This window comes from Physeter macrocephalus, chromosome 21 (genome assembly GCF_002837175.3).
Source record: "Physeter macrocephalus isolate SW-GA chromosome 21, ASM283717v5, whole genome shotgun sequence".
Taxonomy (NCBI): domain Eukaryota; kingdom Metazoa; phylum Chordata; class Mammalia; order Artiodactyla; family Physeteridae; genus Physeter; species Physeter macrocephalus.
This window is the reverse complement of record NC_041234.1, coordinates 16,376,666-16,399,769: the sequence shown is the minus strand read 5'-3', so window position 1 is coordinate 16,399,769 and position 23,104 is coordinate 16,376,666. Positions and strand designations below refer to the sequence as shown.

Here is a 23,104-nt window from a genome sequence, read left to right as displayed (position 1 = left end):
TTTATAGAAACTGGTCTCTCTTTTTTCATATATTTGAATGTCCATAAAGTCGTATAATTATCTTAGCAGGAAGGTATTCTGCGGAGAAAGTACATCTTATTATAATTCTCTTTAACAATTGCAGTGCCCTATAGAGTTCTTTACAAGACATAGTGTCTAACTAGCCTTTTTTTGGACATTTTACATTATATTAATTTATTATCATAAGTCCTGCCTTATCTTTCCCATATACTTTACTCCTTAGGTTATGATACTCTGAATATACTTGATAAGGAATTCAGATACCCCAAGTGATTACCATGTAATTGTATCAAAAGCAAACTGTGATTCTCCATGTGAAAATACTGTTTATTAGCAGTAGGTATCATGTCAAGGACGCCAAAACTTTACCTACTACCAAATGCTGAAGCCGCCAGATACTGCACACCAATTGGGCTTTAAATTCAGCCAACTTCTCCTGCATAAACTGAGTCATCTTTGTGAATATAGTTGATAAAGAATTCAGGTATCCCATTATTGTTGAAGAACATGATTGTTTAGGGAGCTTTTTATATTGAGTGTTTGATGTTTAGAGGCAGATACAACTCAGACCAATAGAGTAGACCTTTAAAAAATATTAAAACTGTATCCTTCACCCTGTACCCACGATTTCCAATATTACAACTCCAAGTTTCTCCATTATCAATTCCAGTTCCTTCTTTATCAGTCCCTGTTCATTTTTTATCCAATTCACTCCTCACACACTTGCCTAGTGCCTTCTGTATCCAAGGAACTATTATAGTTGCTGAGAATATAAAGGAAAATCTCTTTGATCGGTGCTACGTCAGTACTACAGAAAATAAAACAAAGAATGGGAAGAGATGACACTGAAAGTTTCAAGGAAGTCACAACTGATTCAATATCATGTTATATGAGATAAGGACTTTTTATATCTAGGGAAGTGCTTCCTGATCATATTCAAATAAAACATTTAAATATTGTTTTCTTAGGTTCCTAATTTCTTTACATCATCACTGTTCTTTGCTTTCTATTATTCATGTTGTTCACTTAAAAATACGCTACTCTGGAGAAATGTCTATTTAGGTCTTCTGCCCATTTTTGGATTGGGTTGTTTGTTCATGTACCACAGTGTTCATTGCAGCTCTATTTACAATAGCCAGGACGTGGAAGCAAGCTAAGGGTCCATCGACAGATGAATGGATAAAGAAGATGTGGCACATATATACAATGGAATATTACTCAGCCATAAAAGAAAGGAAACTGAGTTATTTGTAGTGAGGTGGATGGACCTAGAGTCTGTCATACAGAGTGAAGTAAGTCAGAAAGAGAAAAACAAATGCCGTATGCTAACACATATATTTGGAATCTAAAAAAAAAAAAAATGGTTCTGAAGAACCTAGGGGCAGGATAGGAATAAAGGCACAGACGTAGAGAATGGACTTGAGGACACGGGTAGGGGGAAGGATAAGCTGGGACGAAGTGAGAGAGTGTCATGGACATATATACACTACCAAATGTAAAATAGATAGCTAGTGGGAAGCAGCTGCGTAGCACAGGGAAATCAGCTTGATGCATTGTGACCACCTAGAGCGATGGGATTGGGAGGGTGGGAGGGAGACGCCAGAGGGATATATGTATACATATAGGTGATTCACTTTGTTATACAGCAGAAACTAATACAACACTGTAGAGCAATTATACTCCAATAAAGATGTTAAAAGAAATATGCTACTCCTCCAGAAATCTATTTTGGGGTATGTTTTCCAAAATTAATTTTCATATTAACAACAAAATTTTAAGATTTTTTATGAATTACCCTTCCATTTCTCATCTGTAATGACACTTCTAAACTTTCCTCTTTGTGTTAAAGTTATCAAGTTATTTAGTCTCTCTTTATTCCTTCTCCACTGGTTTGGAATACATATGCTATTTATTTTAATGGAACCCTTAATTACAATATTATCTTGCATACCTTAATCCACAAAGTCCACCAATAATAAATATTTCTACACACCTAACAATGATATAGCAGAACCACTATAGTCGTTTAACTCTGAATTTATTTCCCATCTTCCATATTGTTGTTGCACCCTATTTCTTATCCCCCTAAATTAGTCAGTGCTATTGCCACTGTGTTGTTGAAATTATTATTATTAATATTTATTTAGATTTGCCATCACTATTTTACCAATTTCTGTGATGATTTTTGCTTTTCCGTACCCTTCTTTTGCTTCTGCTCTTTCATTGAGTGTGAATAGCAAGTGCTCTCAGACTTTGTATGACTGAAAATGCCTTTCTTTTTTTGCTCTCAGTGTTGAAGAGTGGCCTAGCTGAGCATATATTTATGCTAGGGGAATTATTTTTTTACAACACTGAAAAATGTTATTCTATTTTCTTCTGAAATGTCTTGCTGTCAAGGAGTCTGCTGCCAAATTATCGTTTCTTTATAATTTTCTCAGGTACATTTCCATTTTCTCTTTGTCTTCGATGCTTTGCAGTTTCAGTCTATTTATCTATGTGTAATTTTTTTTCATTTGTACTTTGTCACCTGGTGTATTAATAAGAACAGAAAGATTCTTTCTTTCTTTGGTGGTCTCCAAAAAACTTTTTTGGAGGTTTTCTTTCTCCTGATCTCTCCATTCCTTCCTAGGGGAACCTTTATTAGATCTATGAAGAATCTCCCCATCCTGTATTCAGATTCTTGGCTTCTCTTTAATATTTTCTCTATTTCTATCTCTATCTTTTGGATTCTGGGTAATTTTCTAAAATCTGTCTTCCTTTCTCAAGTTTTCTCTTCACCTGCCTAGTGCATAATTTATTCTTTGGTATATAAATACATTCATCTCTGCATTCACATCTATCTATATGTGTATGTGTTGGTATTTTTTCAAAGGCTGTATTTTCCATTTCTCAATGTTTTACTTAGTTGTTTTGCAAATCTATCTCTTTTGCATAATCTTCTGCTTTTGTGTAATTCTGTTTTTTCCTTTAAAGAATTTAAACTTACATAATATAGTTGGTTGAGAAATCTCAACTTAATGAGTAATAAGCATGAAACAGTTTTGGTTTTCCAGTAACTAAAACCAACCAGGTTAAACTCCATTTTCTGCCTATAGTTGGCTTTTTAATCAGTATTTCAGTCTGATCCTCTAAGTTTTCATTTACTTTTAGTTATTAAAAGTCTCATATAAATTTTTGGTTTTTATTTTTTTAATTTTATTTTTAGCTGCATACGGTATTTGTTTTTCTCTTTTTGGCTGCATTTGGTCTTCATTGCTGCACTCGGGCTTTTTTGTGTGTGTGTGTGTGGTACGCGGGCCTCTCACTGTTTTGGCCTCTCCCATTGCGGAGCACAGGCTCCGGACGCACAGGCTCGGTGGCCATGGCTCACGGGCCCAGCCGCTCTGCGGCACGTGGGATCTTCCCGGACCGGGGCACGAACCTGTGTTCCCTGCGTCGGCAGGCGGATTCTCAACCACTGCACCACGAGGGAAGCCTGGGCTTTCTTTATTTGCAGCGAGCGGGGGCTACTCTTCGTTGCAGTGCATGGGTTTCTCATCACGGTGGCTTCTCTTGTTGCGGAGCATGGGCTCTAGGCACGCAGGCTCAGTAGTTGTGGCTCGCAGGCTCTAGAGTGCAGGCTCAGTAGTTGTGGTGCGCGGGCTTCATTGCTCTGCGGCATGCGGGATCTTCCCAGACCAGGGCTCGACCCCGTCTCTCCTGCATTGGCAGGCGGATTCTTAACCACTGTGCCACCAGGGAAGCCCTAAAACTCTCATATAAATTTTGATCTCATACTTTATTAAAATCTTCCACCAGCTTAATCTTGTGGGTTCAGTAATTTATACAGATGTGGGAGTGAGAAAAAAAGATCTTACAGTCCTCTTCTCTCAATTTCTGGATAGTAATCTTCTAATTTTAGTATATGGGAGGATAAGGAAGGAAAAATACTCTTCATCTGATGTTCTTTCTTTGGCTGGCTGCAGTTGCTATTAACTTTTTTGTTAACATCCACACACATCTGTGATGATGAGTCTATTATCGTCGGACTCCATAGGTTATCACTACTGATCTGGCTTGTTCTCTCTAGGTTTGTTGTGGTCTGATGGAGAGCCCAGTTGGCCTTGTTCACATGGACTTTGAACCCTAGAAAAGATTTCCTCAGCATACATGATAACCTTGGAGTATTCAACAAGAATTTCAGGCTGATTCTTGCCAATAGCCTTATACCACGTTGAAAATTAAACCTTTTTGTCTTACCCACTATATCTCAAATCAGCTTGTGGGCACTGGCAGGTCCCATATTACGTAACTCTTAAGAATGAGAAATGTGAAATAGTTGTCCTTGATTCCTCTTTGGCCATACCAGCATCTCAGTAGGGAATGCATGTCAACCATTCCTTTCTGAATATACCCACTCACTTGAAGAGCATTGCTCTTTTAGATCCTGTAAAGAAAAGGGACCAAGGGACCAGATGAGTTTCCCCTAAACACCCTCATAAAAAGGTAAGAAAAGAGGATTGCCTAACTTTTCAAATTCTCCTCTCTTCATGTTCCCCCAGTGCCCTCCCCATTAGCCATCTCTCTTTAGATGAGAGCTTGTAGAAACATCTAGCAGAAGTTTTACCAACATGGAATGTAGGGAACTTAGCCCTTTTATTTCTTAAGTATGAATTCTGGTTGTTAGTCTCAAGAAAAGTAGTTCCTACTGACAACTTTTATCACCAGGCTCAACTTATTTATTATAAAATTTTTAAAAAATTGTTCTGTTATCTCTGATCACAATGTATGGATTCTACCATTTGTTACAACTGTTGACTCCCTCTAATGGTAGTGAATTTTGTCACACGCTTGTATTTTTTTGTTTGTGAGCTCATCTGTAGTAGGAATTATATTTTACTGGAAATCCTTTCTGTGCTAGGCTATTGGAGGGTCCTTATGAGTCTTTTCTCTTTGTCCCTACCAGAGTCTGAGAGATGTTATGTTCTATCCTCATGTGTGATATAAACTTAGGTTTCACTTCCTTACCGGTGGATCCTTATTTTCCAACCAATATCCAAAGGATCCTCAGCTTTCTTGCTAATTCCTTATACTCCAGTGGATGGGGATTTTATAGTTCTTGTTTCCAGGAGAGGTGACAGCCAGCTTTATGCTTTTTCATCTCCCTGGAATGCATGAGACCAGTGCCTCTTTTCCCATCCCAAATTAGTTTTGAATACCCCAGCTTTTATGTTCTGATATGCCAGTATTTTGTTAAGCTTGGTTTCCCAACCTTTAGTGCACTTAACTTCCCCTTTTATTTCTGCCACCTGAGGATTTTTCGTACTTGTTTCGTAAATCAGCTGTGAATTTAAAAGTTTTTTTTTTTAATATTTTATCTAGCATTTTAATATGACTGGATCAGGTTGGGGGGAGGGTTTACCTCATCAGCTCCATTTTGAATGGAAGTTTCCTTTTTCATTTGTAGTTTCTTCAAAGCCACTTTGAATTTGGTGACCTCAAGGTAATTTTAAGTTCCAAACTGTTAAACTTAAGAGTTATTCTAAGTGGCTTTTAGCTCCAATTCAGGCTGCAAGACTATATTTTATTTTGCAAAGGTGACCTGTAAAACCAGTACATTCAGCCTCTCCAGCTGTGTCCTTCAGATTCATTGAGGACCCAAGAGGTCATCCATCCTGATGGTTAAATCAGCAAAGTAGTTCATTATCTCAATCTGCCCCAAAGTTAATAAGACACGTTACCAATCACATCTCCTTATCTTCAAAGCTCTAAAGTACCCTCGGGTATTAGATGGGATGTTTATATTTTCCCACTGGCATCTTTACCCAGAAGGAAGACAGCCTGTAGTCCAGCAGGAGCTGGAAATGACCCAGATTTAAGATTTCTATCACTTTTTAAAGCAAAATACTTAATTTCACTTTCTGTAATAAACTACATAAAATACTAAGCAAGAATTGGTAGGCTGGCAAGGCAGGTTAGACTGATACTTTTCATCAGTTAGAGAATGTTCTCCATCATTTGCAAGGGCTATGAGCAAAGGTGAAAATATGGGGGATCTGATAGAATTTTTAGTTTCTCCTAAAATACAACTCCCTTCCTATGCTTCATTTTTGGTTGTGGGGGAGGGGTTGCAGGTGGTAGTGACTGCACTGCTGTATCTATAAATTTGCCCAATATTTCCAATATCCAAGCTAATGGAAAATGACTCTTTTAATATTCTTATCCTCTAATGTATCTTCCTACTTTTTCCCAGCAGACATAACCCTAATCCAGAAAATTGTCTTTATTATTTCTCTGCTTAAAAAAAAAATTATCATACACATGTGGATGCCTAAACAATATACTGCTCAACTTTGCTTGTTTTGAGGGTTGTAGAAAGTGGTAACCTGTAATATATCGTTTTCTGGGGCTAGTTCTTTTTGCTCAACATTTTTGTGTCTGGGCCTCATCCATATGGTTCTCTTTGGTGAAGTTTTCATTTTTGCTTCTGTATTCTCTGTGTAAATATGATACAGTGTATTTGTACATTTTCTTGCCACTGGACATTAAGGTTCGTTTCCTTCTTTTTTTTTATTTTGGTTATTACAAAAAGTACTGAAATGAACATTCTTGTAACTCTCTTTGTTGTCCATACAAACCAGTTTCTCTGAGGATGTGTATGGAAAAGTGGAGTTGCTGGGTTGTTAGGTATGTGAATATTCACCTTACTGGGAATGACATTGTTTTCCAAAATGATCATTCTAGTATACACACCTACCAGCAATAAATACAAATTTGTATTAATGCATATCTTCTCTCACACTTGGAATTGTCAAACTTCTCATTTGTGTCAGTCAACGTGTTCAGTAGCTCACTGTAATCCTGACATACATTCTCCTGGTTACTAATGAGTCTGAACATATTTGTGAATGTTTATCACATGTATCTTTTTCTTTCAAATACTGGTTCAGGATTTTGTTTCATTTTTCAATTAGGTTATTTGTTCATCTTTCAACTGATTCAGTGTTCCTTTCATATTCATCTATTTCCGGTTTTGCAGTTGTTTTCTTCAAGTTAGAGGCTGTTTTTCAATTTCTTTCTTGTGTTCTTTGAGGCTCCGGACGCGCAGGCCCAGCGGCCATGGCTCACGGGCCCAGCCGCTCCGCGGCACGTGGGATCCTCCCAGACCGGGGCGCGAACCCGGCTCCCCTGCATCGGCAGGCGGACGCGCAACCACTGCGCCACCAGGGAAGCCCCTAATTCTAATGTAATTAAATTTATTTATCTCTTTCTTACGGTCAGTTTTTACAAAATGTCTTATTTTAGATATTCGTCCTCATCCCAAGATCAAAAAAAGTCTCTTCTATATTCTTCTGGTAGCAGTCTTAAAATTTTGCTTTTTCATATATGAGTACTTTTGAATATTAATTAGTTTTTTCAGTGTATATCAAAAGCCATTGAAAAATAATCATATCCTCAAAATAGTTCATATTCATATTTCTAATAATATACCACAAGGAAATAATTTAAAATATGGAAAAATCCATATTCATGATGATGGTCACCAGAAAGATATAATAGCAAACAAAACTAAGGAAACCAAACTATAGCTACTTAAATGAAACCTTAGATTTTTATTAAAAAATATATCTTCCTAATAATATAGAAAAAAAATATAGGATATAATGTTTACTAAAAAGAGAGCTATAGTTAAATCCATACTTTACTTTTAACTATCTAGTTATTTATGTATGATAAAATTTAGAGGAGGTCACAGAAAATGGTAATAGTTGATGTGTTGGGATGTTAGGTTTATATGTGCAGTTTTATATATGCTTTTATTTTTTCTATTTCCCAGACTGTAATGTTGATGGATTATTTTTTATTTAAAAAAGTAAACCACTGAGTCCTGAATTTATTCATGTAATAAAATGTTTCCTTAATGATTTGTAATTATAGACATATTAGATGCTCAAAAAATGACTAGTTGCATTTTCAATGATCTACAAAGAAAAGGTGAAAAATATAAAATGTGTTTTATTTTTAGAAGTTTTAAAAATGGAAATGGCAAAATCGCACACTCACTGTTCTATCAAAATATTTCATCTGTGATATACATTTCTTTCACAGGAAGTTTGGGCATGTTGGCATGAGTTACTGTCATACTTGGAGAAGGCAAACAAGTGGCTAAATGAAGTAGAATTTAAACTTAAGGCCACTGAAAATATTCCTGGTGGAGCTGAGGAAATCTCTGAGGTGCTAGATGTAAGTTGTGAATTAATATAATTGTGATAATTTATATGCATTATTGAAAGATGTCAAGAATCAAATAGAAAATAAATTCAAAGAAAACCAGGCAGAGAGTATAGTTGCTATGCCTTCTGCAGCACCAGCACTTGGGATGAAACCTTTGATTCCTCTCTGAACCTTGCAGTGTTAAGGTTTTAAAGAGAATTTAAATAACCTCTTAGAGAGGACATATGCCTTTTGCTATATCACTATGTTCTATGTTGACATTTTTCTTTACCTGCCTAAATCTACTACAGACCTGCAAAGACAGTTTGAATGCACCGTTTTGCTCCATTGGAGTAGAGATAAACAGGATGATAATGTAAAACATTATTTCCAGTTTAAAAGCTACCTTCACTGAGTTGGAACATATTTTTTAATTATTTAAAATCATAAATTTATACCTTACAGAATGTTTCAAGGTATTAAATAGGCATGCTTTGATATTGGAAATGTATCTTTAAAATGTTCATACATTTTAGTACATAGAGAATTTTAGTACATTTTCAAGTTTTATTTTGGAGAGCTTTAAAAAGTAAAATTTAAAGGAGTTTGCATGTATAAGCTTTGATTTATGTGAATTTCTGACAATCATTTATGTCCTATGCATTGTATTGTACTTTTGGATAATCCTTTTTATGTAATGAATATGTAGTTTTAGCCTATGTATTGTGCGTAGAGCCACTTGTAGTGCAGCCCTTTTGTAAATCTGCTAAAATAAGGTACATAAATTAATCAAAACATGAAGAAAATGTGAAATGTTTTCGACTGAATAGAATTGGAATCCTAGGACATTGCAGCAGAAACCTGGGCATGATTATGTCCAACTTCCTTACTTTTGCAAGAGAATTGTAAAATTTGAAGAGGTATCAAAGAACAATGAGAGAGGCCTCAAATAGACTATAATTATGTCCCTGTCCTATTCAGAGATGTTCAGTGACCAAACATTCGTTGTGAACTAACAGTGTGAAGCATCTTCCAAAAAAGATGAAACAAACTTGCAAAGTTATACCGCATGAGTAAAAGGATCATGGCCAGAACAAAGGTTGTGATCATGCACTTATCCTACTAAATGAACAGACTGAAGGACCTCATCCTTGTTTTTATTGTCTCCCAGCCCAAAGGTGGCTCCTTTACCTCTAAGCCGTGTATGTGTGAAGGCCAGAGGGATTCCTTCTACATACTGTGAATTTTTCTTTAATGTGAGAAGGGAAACTCTGCTCTTGAATTTCTACCTGTGTACATTGTCAGAATCATGTCACTTGGCCATCACTAGCTATAAGAGAAGTTGGGAAATTGAGTGTCTTACCTTCCAGGTTTTATAGTAGAGAGCCTCAGAGAAGAAGGTGGCCGTGAATCATTTTTTATGTACCCCATTCCATAGTTCTGCCACAAGCCCATGAAGACTGACATGGAGCAGCATCATAGTTTTGAAATAACAGTGATCTTTCATGTTTTGTTATCCCAATTAAATATTGCTTTAAGTTGCTTATAACTTAATTATATGTAAATCAGAAGATACTGAGCATTTTGGTCTAGTTCAATGGATTTAGAAAAAGAAGTGAAATAGTAATTATTGCATATGTATTTCAGTCACTTGAAAATTTGATGCGACATTCAGAGGATAATCCAAATCAGATTCGCATATTGGCACAGACCCTAACAGATGGCGGAGTCATGGATGAACTGATCAATGAGGAACTAGAGACATTTAATTCTCGTTGGAGAGAACTACATGAAGAGGTATGACGAGAAGAGTGAAAAAATCTCTTTAAACTAATTTGTATAAAGACCAGCAAATACCTTTATGCCTCTCAGTCAGAATGAGGAATAATTTAAATATTAGCTCAGCTTCCAGGTTGTAGAAACTTTCAAGTTCTAGACATGGATGAAATATTTATATGTGTATCATATCATTTTATCTTACAAAAACTTTATAAAGTATGGGTTTTAATAGGAAGCCTGAGACAGACCAAGTACAGTAACTTGCTCAAATCTTCAAATGAGTAAATAGTTAATCTGGTGTTCAAAATTGGATCTTATCTGACCACAGTTCTTTTCCATATGCAAGATTAACTAATATATGTAGGTATCGTCACCTCTCTCTCTCTCTCTCTCTCTCTCTCTCTTAAAACATGTACACACGTTTGTTATGGTCATATATAATCTGTTAATAATACATGTGATTTTATTAGTACCCAAGATATTGGATATAGCTTATTGTTCCCAAATAATATGAGTTTGTATTTATATATAACGGAGGGGTTTTCATATTTAAAAATTAATATATATGGTGTGAATTTTTCAAATCAAAATTGAAAAAAAAAACATATTTTTCTGAATCAAACAATATTTTGCATACACTCTCCTAAATCAAGAATGAATTATTTGTCAGGAAGGAAAAAAAATTCATAATGAGGTTTACTTTCGTATCTGATTGCTAAGTGCATCTATAACATGTAAGACACTGAAGGTTTGGTAATAGGTCAGAAAAAGTATCTGTACTTCACTACTTATAGTCATTGATTAGTTAAGCAAAAAATTATTCATTTCTTAGTGTGTTCCGGGACATAAAAACAAGTAATATCCTTATAAGATGCAAAACGTTGGGTTAAAAGTTACGACAGAGGATTAGAGAACATAGAAAAGGACACAGGCTTGTGTGGGTCAGCAATGGAAGGTATTTGGGGTAGCTTTCCTAGAGAAGATTTGTTGTAAACTACATTTTTAAATTAGAGTAGGAGACAGCCAAAAGGGCAAGAGTAAGAGGGTGATTCCAGGCAGGTAGCCACCAGCACTTACAGAAAATTGGAAGTATTTGGTTTTGCTAAAACACAGAATGCAAATGGGGGTCTGGCTGAAGGTGAGCCTGAACAAATAAGCATGAGTGAGATTGCTAAGGGAGATCTGTGCTTCACAAAAAGCCAGCTCTATAGCCATGCACTTAGGGAACCACTGAAGGGTTTAACTTATAAGGGGGAAGGAGAAGAGAGGTGCCACCATCAGATTACGTTACCTCTGTGGAGACTGGAGAGTCGGGTGGGGGGGTCTAAGAGACAGGGAGACTGCAGGCAGTGAGACCAAGTAAGAAGCGATACTTTTAGCTCAGTTGAAGGCAAGGCCATTGGTGATAGATACAGAGCAAATGCAAAATTCAGAAGAGTATCTGGGTTTCTGACTCAGGTGATTGAGTATCAGATATTTTTCAGAAACAACTTTGAGAAAGTAAGAAAAAACAAGTTTGGGGGTGAAAGATCACATGTCATTTTTTATGCCCTTTCAGCCAAACATGTCTGCTTAAGTTTGATATTAATCAAAAGTAACCCGAGTGAAGACCTTAGGCGCTGGTAGTTTATTTTGGAGATGATACCAGGAAGGACAAGTGAGGGCATGGGCAGAGTGGAGAATGAAAGGTTGGAAGGCTGATAAAGGATGCTTTTATGAGTGAGTTTCCATTGGGAGTTACTGAGCTCAGTCCCACTGGGAGCTTTAAAGAAATCAGGTAGAACACCAGTGTCATAGAGCTCACTTAGAATTGTCCCACTGGACTAATGGAAGCTGGAACATTTGTCCACCAATTTTCCTCCCTTTGTGTTTGAGGATTGCCCTTGGGTGCATAAAATCCCAGTACTTCCGGGCTGCCTAGAGCAGTAAAATTGAGAAATGTGGGAACTTAAGGTGGGAATCTAGCAGTGCATGCACATACTGGCCACCGAAGCTTCAAGTGAACTTAGAGGTTCCAAGGCTAAGGGGTTACGTGACTGGGCAGCAACAGGATCTGCTACCGTGCTTATGGAGTACCCAGGTGGGGATAGTCCCTAATCCAGTAAGATAGAGTTACACAGCCCTAAAGTTAGAGTGATTCGGACTAGCTACACAGATGGGGAATTTGTCAGGCTACGTGCTAATTAAAACTGCAGAGTTCCTGAGATCATCCCAAATAAGCCAAGAGAAGAAGAATCATAGACAGAATTTCAGAGTTATACCCCATATCAAGTTTTTGGCTGAGGAAACAGTGTCTAGCAAAGGAGATGAGAAGAAATGATCAGAGGTAAGAGGAGACACAAGTTAAAACCAGGGTGCTTAGCGGGTAGCAGTTTATAAAGAGGAGTCATGAAAAACTGTCACGTATGGGTGGAGAAAGCCGGTAAGATGAAGACAGAATTGGGCAAAAAGGATGTCACTTGTGACCTTTCCTAGAGCAGTTTTGATGGAGTTTTCCTGGGGATAGAGAGACTCTGGTGACAGTGCGATACAGAAGATATTATAGAGAAAAGGACTGGGAAGGCAAGTGTGCACGATCCTTGTGAGGAGCTTGGCTGTGAAGGCGAAGAAAGGTCCTAAGGGGGGATGGTAGCTATGACGGTATGCAGGGAACCTTTTGTTATTTACATGGGGGAGAAGTTTAATCATGTTTATACATTGGAAAGAAAGAAGTCCTGATTAGCAGAGGCTCCAAACAATCCTTAATCCTGCACTACCTTTGTTTAGTAATCTAATCATACTTTCTCCATATCAATATAAGGGACTACGGACTGGAAATAGGCGATTCTAAACAGTCCTTTAGCCCTTGACCCTATCGCACTGTTACTGGACGTGGGCAGAAGTAGGTATTCCGAGGAGGCAACTAGGTCAAAGGTCATTTACATTTGGATTTTGATATAGAATTGGAATGTGCTTGTATTTGTATTTATTTGAATTTTAGCGTCAGGTTAGAAATTAGAGTTCAATCCAAAAAAAAAAAGTCAAAAGGCACACTGTAAAACTGATTTTGGCTAAGCTGTGAAGAGGCCCAAATTTTAATCATTAACCATGTTCAGTGTTTGTCTATTCTGTCCTTAGGAGTAGACCACTCTCTAATCCTGATCTTGGCATCAGCCTCATTTATGTAATGCTCTTGCAAACCTTTAGCAACACAAAAACTACTTATTTCTTTACGTTTCAAAGGTCTCTGTTGTGGAACCTGGTATTTCCCCCAAATAGATAATAATTCAACTCAACAACAAACCTTGACTGAACGCTTATTTTGCTATATCCAAACTGAGTTTTAAAGCATTGAAATTTGAATCAGAAAATCTTGGGTTGGAATAGCCGTTGGTTTTAATCAGGGTCAGACAGGTAACAGAAAACAGGTTACACAGTAGCTTGAACAGGGAACGTTTAATACAAATAAGTATTAAGTAATTACTGGGAATTAATTTTTAAGAGGAAATAGAAGAGAACAAAGAATTCCCTAGAACCAAGGGATAGTACCCAGGGAAGGAACTGACTTGGAAAGTGAGGGACTCTACCCAAGGCTGGGATTCAAACCTGTTTGGAAAGAGTATGTCTCCAGAGCATGAGATGACAAAGAAGTTCGCTGGGTTGACCCAAACCAGAGCTAGTATGTAGTCAGTGGGCTGAAGCTTGTGTGAAGGGAATCTTGGAGTGGGATGATGACAAAATTCATGGGGAGGTAACCTGTGGGGGCTGCTATTGAATTTTCTGGGAAGCTAGAGGGGGTTGTCTGTTGGACTCCCTGGGAAGCTAGCTACAGTAGGGGCCACTGAATTTAGGGAAACCAGCTTGGGCTCCAGGAAGCTGCCCATGGATTTGGCACCCAGGTTGGACTTGCCACTGGAGCACCCACTGAACTTGTCAGAAGACACCTGTAGAGGGTGCTGCTAAAATTTATTTGGCGGGGTGGGTGGGGAACAGACAAGGCGAACTCCACCAGGCATCCCACAGGCCAACCCAGAGCCACGGGAGCAAGAAGTAAAAACACACTGAACAGAGAAAACTTTACCTCCCCCAGTGTCACTCCAGCACCCTTTATTGACAAAGCTTAGCATCCTGCCAGCTGGCAAAGAGAGAAATATTCCAGTATCACCAACATGAATGTTAAAAGACAATAAACACATCCATCTACAACCCATTGGCTCTATACCCTTGGGAAATATTTTCAAGCTTCCATTTCCTCATCTGTGATGACAGATCCTATTTCATAGGATTCTCCTGAGCAATATTTAAAATACTGCCTGGAAAGTGCTTTTATTTTTACTAGGTTGTATGCTGTAGTATCTACCCTCAAAGCAGTGTGTGTGTGTGTGTGTGTGTGTGTGTGTGTGTGTGTGCGTGTGTGCTACCAGGGCAGGGATAGACAAACATATACATATATTCCAATGTGAAAAACAATGAAATGTACACACCTCCATTATTTAAATAAAATTCAGAAGGCTGACGAAAGGACTTTTATCATTCCATAGGTCTTAAAATTGGAAGGAATTTTTCCTTCTACTTCAGTAGTCAATTAAACAGAATGCTATAGTAACAATAAATAAACTTGAAACCACTATCGGCCCTGGCTATGCTTATATAAAATATCTAGCCAATAATAACCTGAGAGTAACTTGGCAATGTAAATAAAGCATATTTGGTGCTTTAGAGCTTTGATGAAAACCACATCATGTTAGAGATAATATCCTTCTCAAATTCTGTTCTGCTAGTCTTTAGTATGCCATTGTGACTTTAAAGATGAGATGTTGAGTTAAAAGGATGAGTAGTAACAGGGTTTTCCTAGTTCTCAGGGTATAATCTGAGTACTTTGATCAATTCCACACTGTCTAGGTAATAGAGAAATATCTAGTACTTTGTTAGCTAAATCAGTTGAAAAGACTGGTGTTTTGATGCAATGCAGATGCAGCCTTAGGATAATTATCTAAGAGTCTGGGGAAATAAAATAATTACAGTAACAGAGTTTTAAAATTGATTTCCTTTTTTAAAAAAATCGATGTTGCATATTGGATTGTTATAGTCAAAAATTCTGAATTTTTTTAAGCCATAAATTTCTTGATTTTTTTTTTTTTTGGGCTAAAGAAAAACAGTTTTTCCATTAATAAACAAGTGCCCTTTCTCTTGAATATGAGCCTTAGCCCATTTTCTTCTTGGTTAAAATGCCTATGTCAAAGGTTTGTGGGGTTTTTTTTTAAATTGCCTAACTGATGTTTCCTATAGGGGCAATTATGCAGAACAAAGGTAACATTTAGTTGCCTGTTAAATCAGTCAAGCAGCCAGAGATTTTATTGCCTATGAATATTTAAAAGAGATTTGCTAGATCCTGTTCCTAATTTCAGAGTGTGAGGTTGCATTCAGATAAGTGATAAATTATTTCCATTCCTTGAAAAGGCATCTTTCACTCTTCATAATCATATGGCACTACATTTTCTACTCACAGTAATGATTTGAGAGATGGTTAACAAACCAGGAAACAGCTCCAAAAATTGTACCAAATAATCTAATTTTTCCAACTTATTACAGAGTAACCAAGCTACAGACGATTTGTTAGCGATACAGCAAAATGTATAATAATAGCAATAATAGTATAATTGTTACAAAGGCCCAAGCACTGCTCCAAGTGTCTGACATGCATTTTCTCATTTGTTCTCACAGCAAGCTTATGTTACAAGGTCTTCTATTGTACATTCTTATTTTATAGAAATGGATAGGGTATCAAAGGCCACAAAGCTAGTATGCTTAGGCCCAAGTCTCTGCTTTTGGAGCCCGGGCACATACTGATTGACCATGCTGCCTTCAATCTCAGTGATCTTTTCCTTATATTAAAAATAAAAGCTGCTTGGTAAGAAGTGAATATTGCAAGTAACTGGTTTCCCAATTTCTAAGGAATGCTTACAGTATGAGTTTAAAAATATTAGTGATGACTAATTTTATAAAAAGCATTTTAGAGTTTTAAATACTAAAATCACATGTATTTAGAAGTCCAAAGCCTTTACCAGTTCTCTTGATTAGTGATTATTTCATCTTTCTTGTGTATTGTTAATGCCCCCATTTCTGGTCTTCTCAAAGTCATCTATAAGTTTTTTTCACGTGACATTAAATAGCAGACAGTAAAAGAGAAGAAGCAAAATCTAAATTGGTTGATTCTGCTTTAGTAGTAACGCTCGTGATAGGCAGGCAGCTTGAGGGACTCATTAATTGCTCCAGTAATTATAACTTTGAATTGGTCACTGAGTGTCACATTTACCTTAGCATAGATAGGGAAGAATAGACAAATATTGACTGAAGGAAAACTGTAAAGTAATCCAGGAAAACAAGTGACTGTATATCAGTCTTGAGGTCAAAATTATTATTGGAAAGCCACGTATCTATAAAGGAATATCTTTATGATTTTGTCAATGTGTTTACTTCTTAGAAAATATCATTGTATAATATAAATAGTAAAAGCTACAATTTACTGAGTGCATTTTTATGTCAGTCCTTGTGCTAAGCAATTACAAACAGTGTTAAACTTAATCCCCACATTATTTTTATGAGGTAGATTTGATTAACTCCACATATGTTGAGAAGGGGCTGACTTCCATTCCCAAGGATGAGGCAGACTCAGTTTTCTAAAATGCCCTCTTCAAAACACCAAGATGCTGGGAAATTTCCAACAAATATACTTTTAAATGTTTTCTCTCTTGCAAGGAAGTGAGTAAACCTTTAAAAGCCAGGACAAAAAAAAATGCGGATGAAACTAAAGTCATAGAACTAATAAAACTATGAGCACTGACCCTTGTATTGCCTTAGTGCTAAAAGCTAATACTAGAAACCCAGAGTTTGGTTAAATTAAGCCATTTGATACAGTAGAAATCTGAGCCTCAGGCTCAAGCAAATGGGGGGGCGGCAAACAGAGATTCTATGTAAAACAAGGGTTATATCTTCAGTACAATGATGGACGGGGGTATTCTGTCTGTGAAACGTCCCAATATAAAAATATGTCTATCTCTCTTCCCACTCGAAGTATAAAATTAAAAGTAAGAATAATTATAATCATCTCATCTGAAAATGTGTAACCGTGGGCCTGTTCTTGTGAGGGTCGCTTATTTGAGTGTTTATTACCAGTAAGAGTCAAGGTATCCCTAAGACAAGAGATTAAGTTAAAGTAGCTCCAGGTTGGTAGCACCCTAGCACTAGTGAGAAGTGAATCCAAATTCTTAGAAAGAAAAGCATCTTAGTATTCTCACAGACTAAATTTTGTGAAATTTGAGCTCCTGATAAACCCCACAAGCACAAGAAAACAAGCCATCATGAAGCAAAGTAATCACATGCAACACAGAATGAATTTAGATCACCTCCTCTACAATTTCAGGTACTAGAATTGCCAGGTAATTAATATAAAATAAGTAGGTGAAATATTAAAGAAAGAAATGAGAGTGAGAATCAAATGAAGAAATAAGACGCTAAAAGTTGGTGAGGAAGATTTGAAAAACAGATCAAAATATGAGTACTAAAATTAAAATTATCACTCTAAAAATTGGAAAAAATAATGGCTGTGTTCAGTGTATATTAAACAGTTGGAAAAAATGAGTTATGAGGAAATTGAAATATAGGGAATGTGGTACCAAAACCTAAGGAGGTAGACAGTATGAACAGGAAGGCAAAATATATATTGGAGTAGGTTATGAATGTCTAACTTATGTCTAATGGGAGACTCTGAAGGCGAGAATAAAGAAAATGGATAGGCGGGAATATGTGAAGGATACTGAAGAATAATTTCCAGAGCCAACCTACTTAACCAGGAAGTGCAATATATAACAGGCAGCATAAATAAATAGAAATCCACTCTTAGACATTTCACAGTGAAACTGCAGAGTTCCAAAAACAAAGATAAATTTACATTAGCAACCAGAGAGGAGAGACAGATCATTTTTGAAGGAATGAAACTTAGAGTGACATTAGACTTTTTAACTACAACAAAAGAATCAGAAAAAAAATTGGAAAAATGTTTTCAAGATATTGAGAAAAAATTACCACCATCCCAAAGTTCTGAACCTAGCAAAATTTCAAGGGTAAATTAGACATTTTCAGAGAGACAGAAATTGAGATTTTACCTCAGCAGATCCTTTCTAAAGCAAAGAAATTCCAAAAGGAAGATCTGAGATGCCCTGAGATAAAGAGACACGAGAGAGATAATTCTCCCAGATACGTGAGGATACAGCAAGAAGGAGGCCATCTGCAAACTAGAAAGAGGGCCCTCACCAGACACTGAATCTGCAGATACCTTGATCTTGGACTTCTTAGCCTCTAGAACTGTGAGAAATAAATGTATGCTGTTTAAGCCCCCTGATCTATGGTATTTTGTTATAGAAGCCCAAGCTGATTAAGACAGGCTGAAAAGTATGGCTAGAAAATATTCTTACTAAAATTTGACAAAAATGGTACAAGAAGGAAAGATGTACAGATGGCCAAAGGCACACGAAAAAATGCTCAACATTGCTAATCATCAGAGAAATGCAAATCAAAACGACAATGAAATATTACCTCACACCTGTCAAAATAGCTGTCATCAAAAAGTATACAAATAACAAATGTTGGTGAGGATGTGAAGAAAAGGGCACCCTAGTACACTGTAGGTGGGTTTGTAAATTGGTGCAGCCACTATGGAAAACAGTATGAGGTTCCTAAAAAATCTAAAAATAGAACTACCATATGATCCAGCAATTCCACTCCTGGGTATACATCTGAAAAAAACAAAAACATTAACTTGAAGAGATACATGCACCCCAGTCTTCATGGCAGCATTATTTACAATAGCCAAGATGTGGAAGCAGCCCAAGTGTCCATCAACAGAGAATGAATACAAAAAATATGTATTTATGTATGTATATATGTGTGTGTGTGTGTGTGTGTGTATACACACACACACACAATGGAATATTACACATTAAAGGATAGAATTCTGCCATTTGCAGCAATGTGGATGGACCTAGAGAGTATTATGCTTAGTGAAATAACTAAGACAAAGACAAATACTCTGTTATTACTTATATGTTTATCTCAGGAATCTAAAAAATAAAATGAACAAATATATATAACAAAAAAGAAACAGATTCACAGGTATAGAGAGCAAACTAGTGGTTACCAGTGAGGAGAGGGAAAGGGGAGGGGTGCTACAAGCGTATGGGGTTAAGAGATACAAACTACTATGTATAAAATAAATAAGAAACGAGGATATATTGTACAGCACAGGGAAATACAGCCATTATTTTGTAAAAACTTTAAATGGAATACAATCTATAAAAATATTGAGTCACTATGTTGTATACGTGAAACTAATATAATGTTGTAAAACAACTATACTTCAGTTTTAAAAATTGATGAAAATGGTACAAGAAGCAAAGTCCCATGCCAATCTCACTCATAAACACATAAGAAAGAATTCTGAAACAAATTTTGCCTAACTAGATCCAGTTGTAAACGAAATAGTTTTTAAGCTTCATGCTGTCTTTTCTTTCTTCACCCACTCCTTTGGATATTTTATGCAGTGTTGTGGCTTTAAATATTCTTTACATGCTAATGATTCTCAAAATATTATCTCTAGTACAGACCTCTGCCCTAAACTCCAGAACTGTATATCCACCCTTCTATTATGTCTCTGTGGATATTTAGTAAGCAGCTCAAACATAACATACTCAGATTCGAGCTCCTATCAAACCTACCCAACAGTTTCTCCGTTCTCGTTCATGTCAACTCATTCTTTAAATTTCTCAGGCCAGAAACTTAAGGTAATCTTGGGCTCTTCTCTTTCTTCACCATTCTCTCTCCAGCAGATCAGAAAGGTAGTCTTAGCAGATCTAGATGTGGTCTGGCAGGCAAGAAGAGGTATGTAAGCCACTCATATTTTTCTTTATGAGCGAAGTTATTTTTTATAGCTCTTTATACTTGGTGTGTCCTTAAGGAAAAAAATATCAAATGTCTTGGCCTCTGTCTATAAATCGGCTGTTACCATAAAGAGATGATATTAAACTTATGCTCCAAATGATTACAGAAGGCAGATTTTTTTTTTTACATGCTGTTTCTTCACCTGTTTTACTGCTGAGGTATAAGTATAATTTTTAGCAAAACTATTAGGCCAATGAGAATACATCTATATATTAAATTACTGATCAGATTATTTTTATGGACTAAGATTTTTGACATGTCTAATTTTAATGAAAAGTAGATAAACAAATTTACTGTAGGTAAAGAGTATCAATAAAATATTACTAACTTCTGAATTTTCTTTAAAATTATAGAGTTAATGAACTTAGAATTAGCCAAGTTCTAATAGTTAACTTCCTTTTTGGCATATAAAAATACTTAAAATAATTTTTACTTCTCTTCTTCCTACATTGTTCATACATAAACTGCAGAAGCTAGTACTTGTAAAAGTAGTCTCTACCAGCTGGATTTGTTTGCTCAACTCCCATTTACTCCTTCACTTATTAATTATAGTTGTCTTGTTCAGTTGCTAGAGGGGCAACTGTGAGATTAAGTTGACGTAAAAGAAGAAATTGGCAGTGGTAAAGTAAAGGCAGTAAATGTAAATTATTCTTCAACATGTTTGGTAACAAGAAACAGTAATTGTGTGATGGAATGGAGGTGGTAACTAATACTAGGGTGGTAATCATTTTGCAATTTATAAATGTGTCAAATCAACACCTCGTACACCTTAAACTTACACCATGTGATGTGTCAAATATATGTCAATAAAGCAGGAAAAAAAATTAGCATGTGTTTGATAATGAAAAAAATATGTTTGATGGTGAAAAAAGAGAGAGAAGGGCCAGTATCATGAGTAATATGATAGAGGTAACTTTATACCTCATTGACTGTCAGGACAGTGAAGATTTAAGCCTGTTTGTAATCTGGGGGAAGATCCAATAGAGATATGTACTTAATATGTAAGAGCAAGGTCTTACAGGAGAGGATACGTGAGCAAAAATGGAAGGATGAACTTCGGGAGTGAAAAAAGAGAATTGAGATAATATGAAGATAATTTCAGGTGAAGATTAGGAAGACTGAGAAAATTTACTCATGAGAGACTCCATACCTGAAAGGGAGCTAACTCTTCTTTAGGATGTCTTAGGTTGGTGGCATGAAGAAGTGGGGGTGGGAGAATAGAGGACCAGTGCCTTTGAGAAAGTGAGAGTGGAAAGCATTTGGAATAGGAGCTCTTCTGTCGTAGAGAGGAATTCAAAATAAGCAGAAGTGTAAATGAACGATACAGTAGACTCAGTAGTAGTCAGTAAAATAGTTTGCAGTGCAAACAGTCAGTTATGTACCTTTCTCCCATAGTTTCCAGCAAAATAATCATCTTATTCTCAACCGTACGCATACAGTCATGTGGACAATCAAAAGAAAAGGGACTTTGATTTCCATTATCTTCAGTTAATGTATCCAATATCTCTAGGATGTATTTGATTATATCCCGAAACAACTAAGAGACTGATCTTTAGAGTCTTATCTTCCAATTATACTCATATTTGATAGTCATTCATTTGGTATTCATATTTCCTCCACCAGTATGTCACTGTGTCCTGATGCATCTAATTTGAATTTCATGTTTTTAAAAAAATTATTATTATTATTATTATTAAATTATTTCTTGAGCTTATCCAATTTTGTTTGGATTCTTATTTCAACCTTATAGCTATTGGCCATTTTCCCCAAATTATTGTAATCAGGATCAGCTACTTAATTTTTAGGGCCAGTACAAGAGGAAATGCAGGTTCCTTGTTCAAAAATTAAGAATTTCAGGAGAATGACAGCAAAACATGAAACCAAGCTTGAGTTCTTATAAGCATGGAGTACTGCATGACTGCACAGGCTGCCAGCCCATGATGCCAGCCCCAGTTGTTATTTTATATATTTGGTTAATTTTACACCTAAATTGGTTTTGAATATATGCACGAGTTACAGAACTTAGACTCATTTCTACAGAACATCATTATTTAAAAAGATTTCAGTGAAGATGATCGACCAATGCTAACTGCTTTAATATTTTGAAAGGTAGAATTTTAATCTAATTCTTAGAGTGTTAACTATGGATGTAGTTTCTAGGATTACATTTTTCACATTTTAAATTTGATGCTTTCTTTCCTTACTTTGGAAGAAAGGATATTGGATATCTTGAATTTTGACTTTCCTAGGTAAATGCTCTGGGTTAAAACTGTTATCTTTATGTAAAAAATGCACTGCAAGCAGACTGTTAGGCCAAACATCTGTGTTCAAGGTGACTTTATTTTTGAGCTGAGTGGTGGACTATGCAACTTGCTCTCATAATAATTTTAATTGAATAATTGGTCAAGAGTGATTAGATTTTTTTTTCTTTTTTTAACATCTTTATTGGAGTATAACTGTTTTATAGTGGTGTGTTAATTTCTGCTTCACAACAGAGTGAATCAGTTATACATATACATATGTTCCCATATCTCTTCCCTCTTGTGTCTCCGTCCCTCCCACCCTCCCTATCCCACCCCTCTAGGTGGTCACAAAGCACATTTGGTAGTGTATATATGTCCATGCCACTCTCTCACTTCGTCACAGCTTACCCTTCCCCCTCTCCATGTCCTCAAGTCCATGCTCTAGTAGGTCTGTGTTTTATTCCCATCCTACCACTAATCTCTTCATGACATTTTTTTTCTTAGATTCCATATATATGTGTTAGCATACGGTATTTGTTTTTCTCCTTCTGACTTACTTCACTCTGTATGACAGACTCCAGGTCTATCCACCTCATTACAAATAACTCAGTTTCATTGCTATTTATGGCTGAGTAATATTCCATAATAGACAAGACAGTATTTAAAAAATTTTTTTAAATTAGAAGAGTTTTTCTCCTCTATCTTCTTTTGTAATATAAGAAATATGTATATATTTGTCTCTGCCCCTGGTTCTTTTTTTTTTTTTTTTTTTTTTTGGGGGGTATGGGGCCCCCCCTCTGCCGGGGCCTCTCCCGTTGCGGAGCACAGGCTCCGGACGCGCAGGCTCACCGGCCATGGCCCACGGGCCCAGCCGCTCCGCGGCATGTGGGATC

At 36.5% G+C, this 23,104-nt stretch overlaps 1 protein-coding gene across 14 annotated transcripts in view; it reads left to right on the top strand.

The window, feature by feature from the left end:
- DMD (dystrophin) overlaps positions 1-23,104 on the top strand; it is a 2,398,628-nt gene that overhangs the window by 984,414 nt on the left and 1,391,110 nt on the right. For all 14 annotated transcript variants that reach the window (XM_055081921.1, XM_055081920.1, XM_028482834.2 and 11 more), the window contains 2 exons: positions 8,110-8,244; positions 9,862-10,011. In XM_055081921.1, the coding sequence (XP_054937896.1) occupies positions 8,110-8,244; positions 9,862-10,011 (285 nt within the window). The remainder of the gene's footprint in view (positions 1-8,109; positions 8,245-9,861; positions 10,012-23,104) is intronic.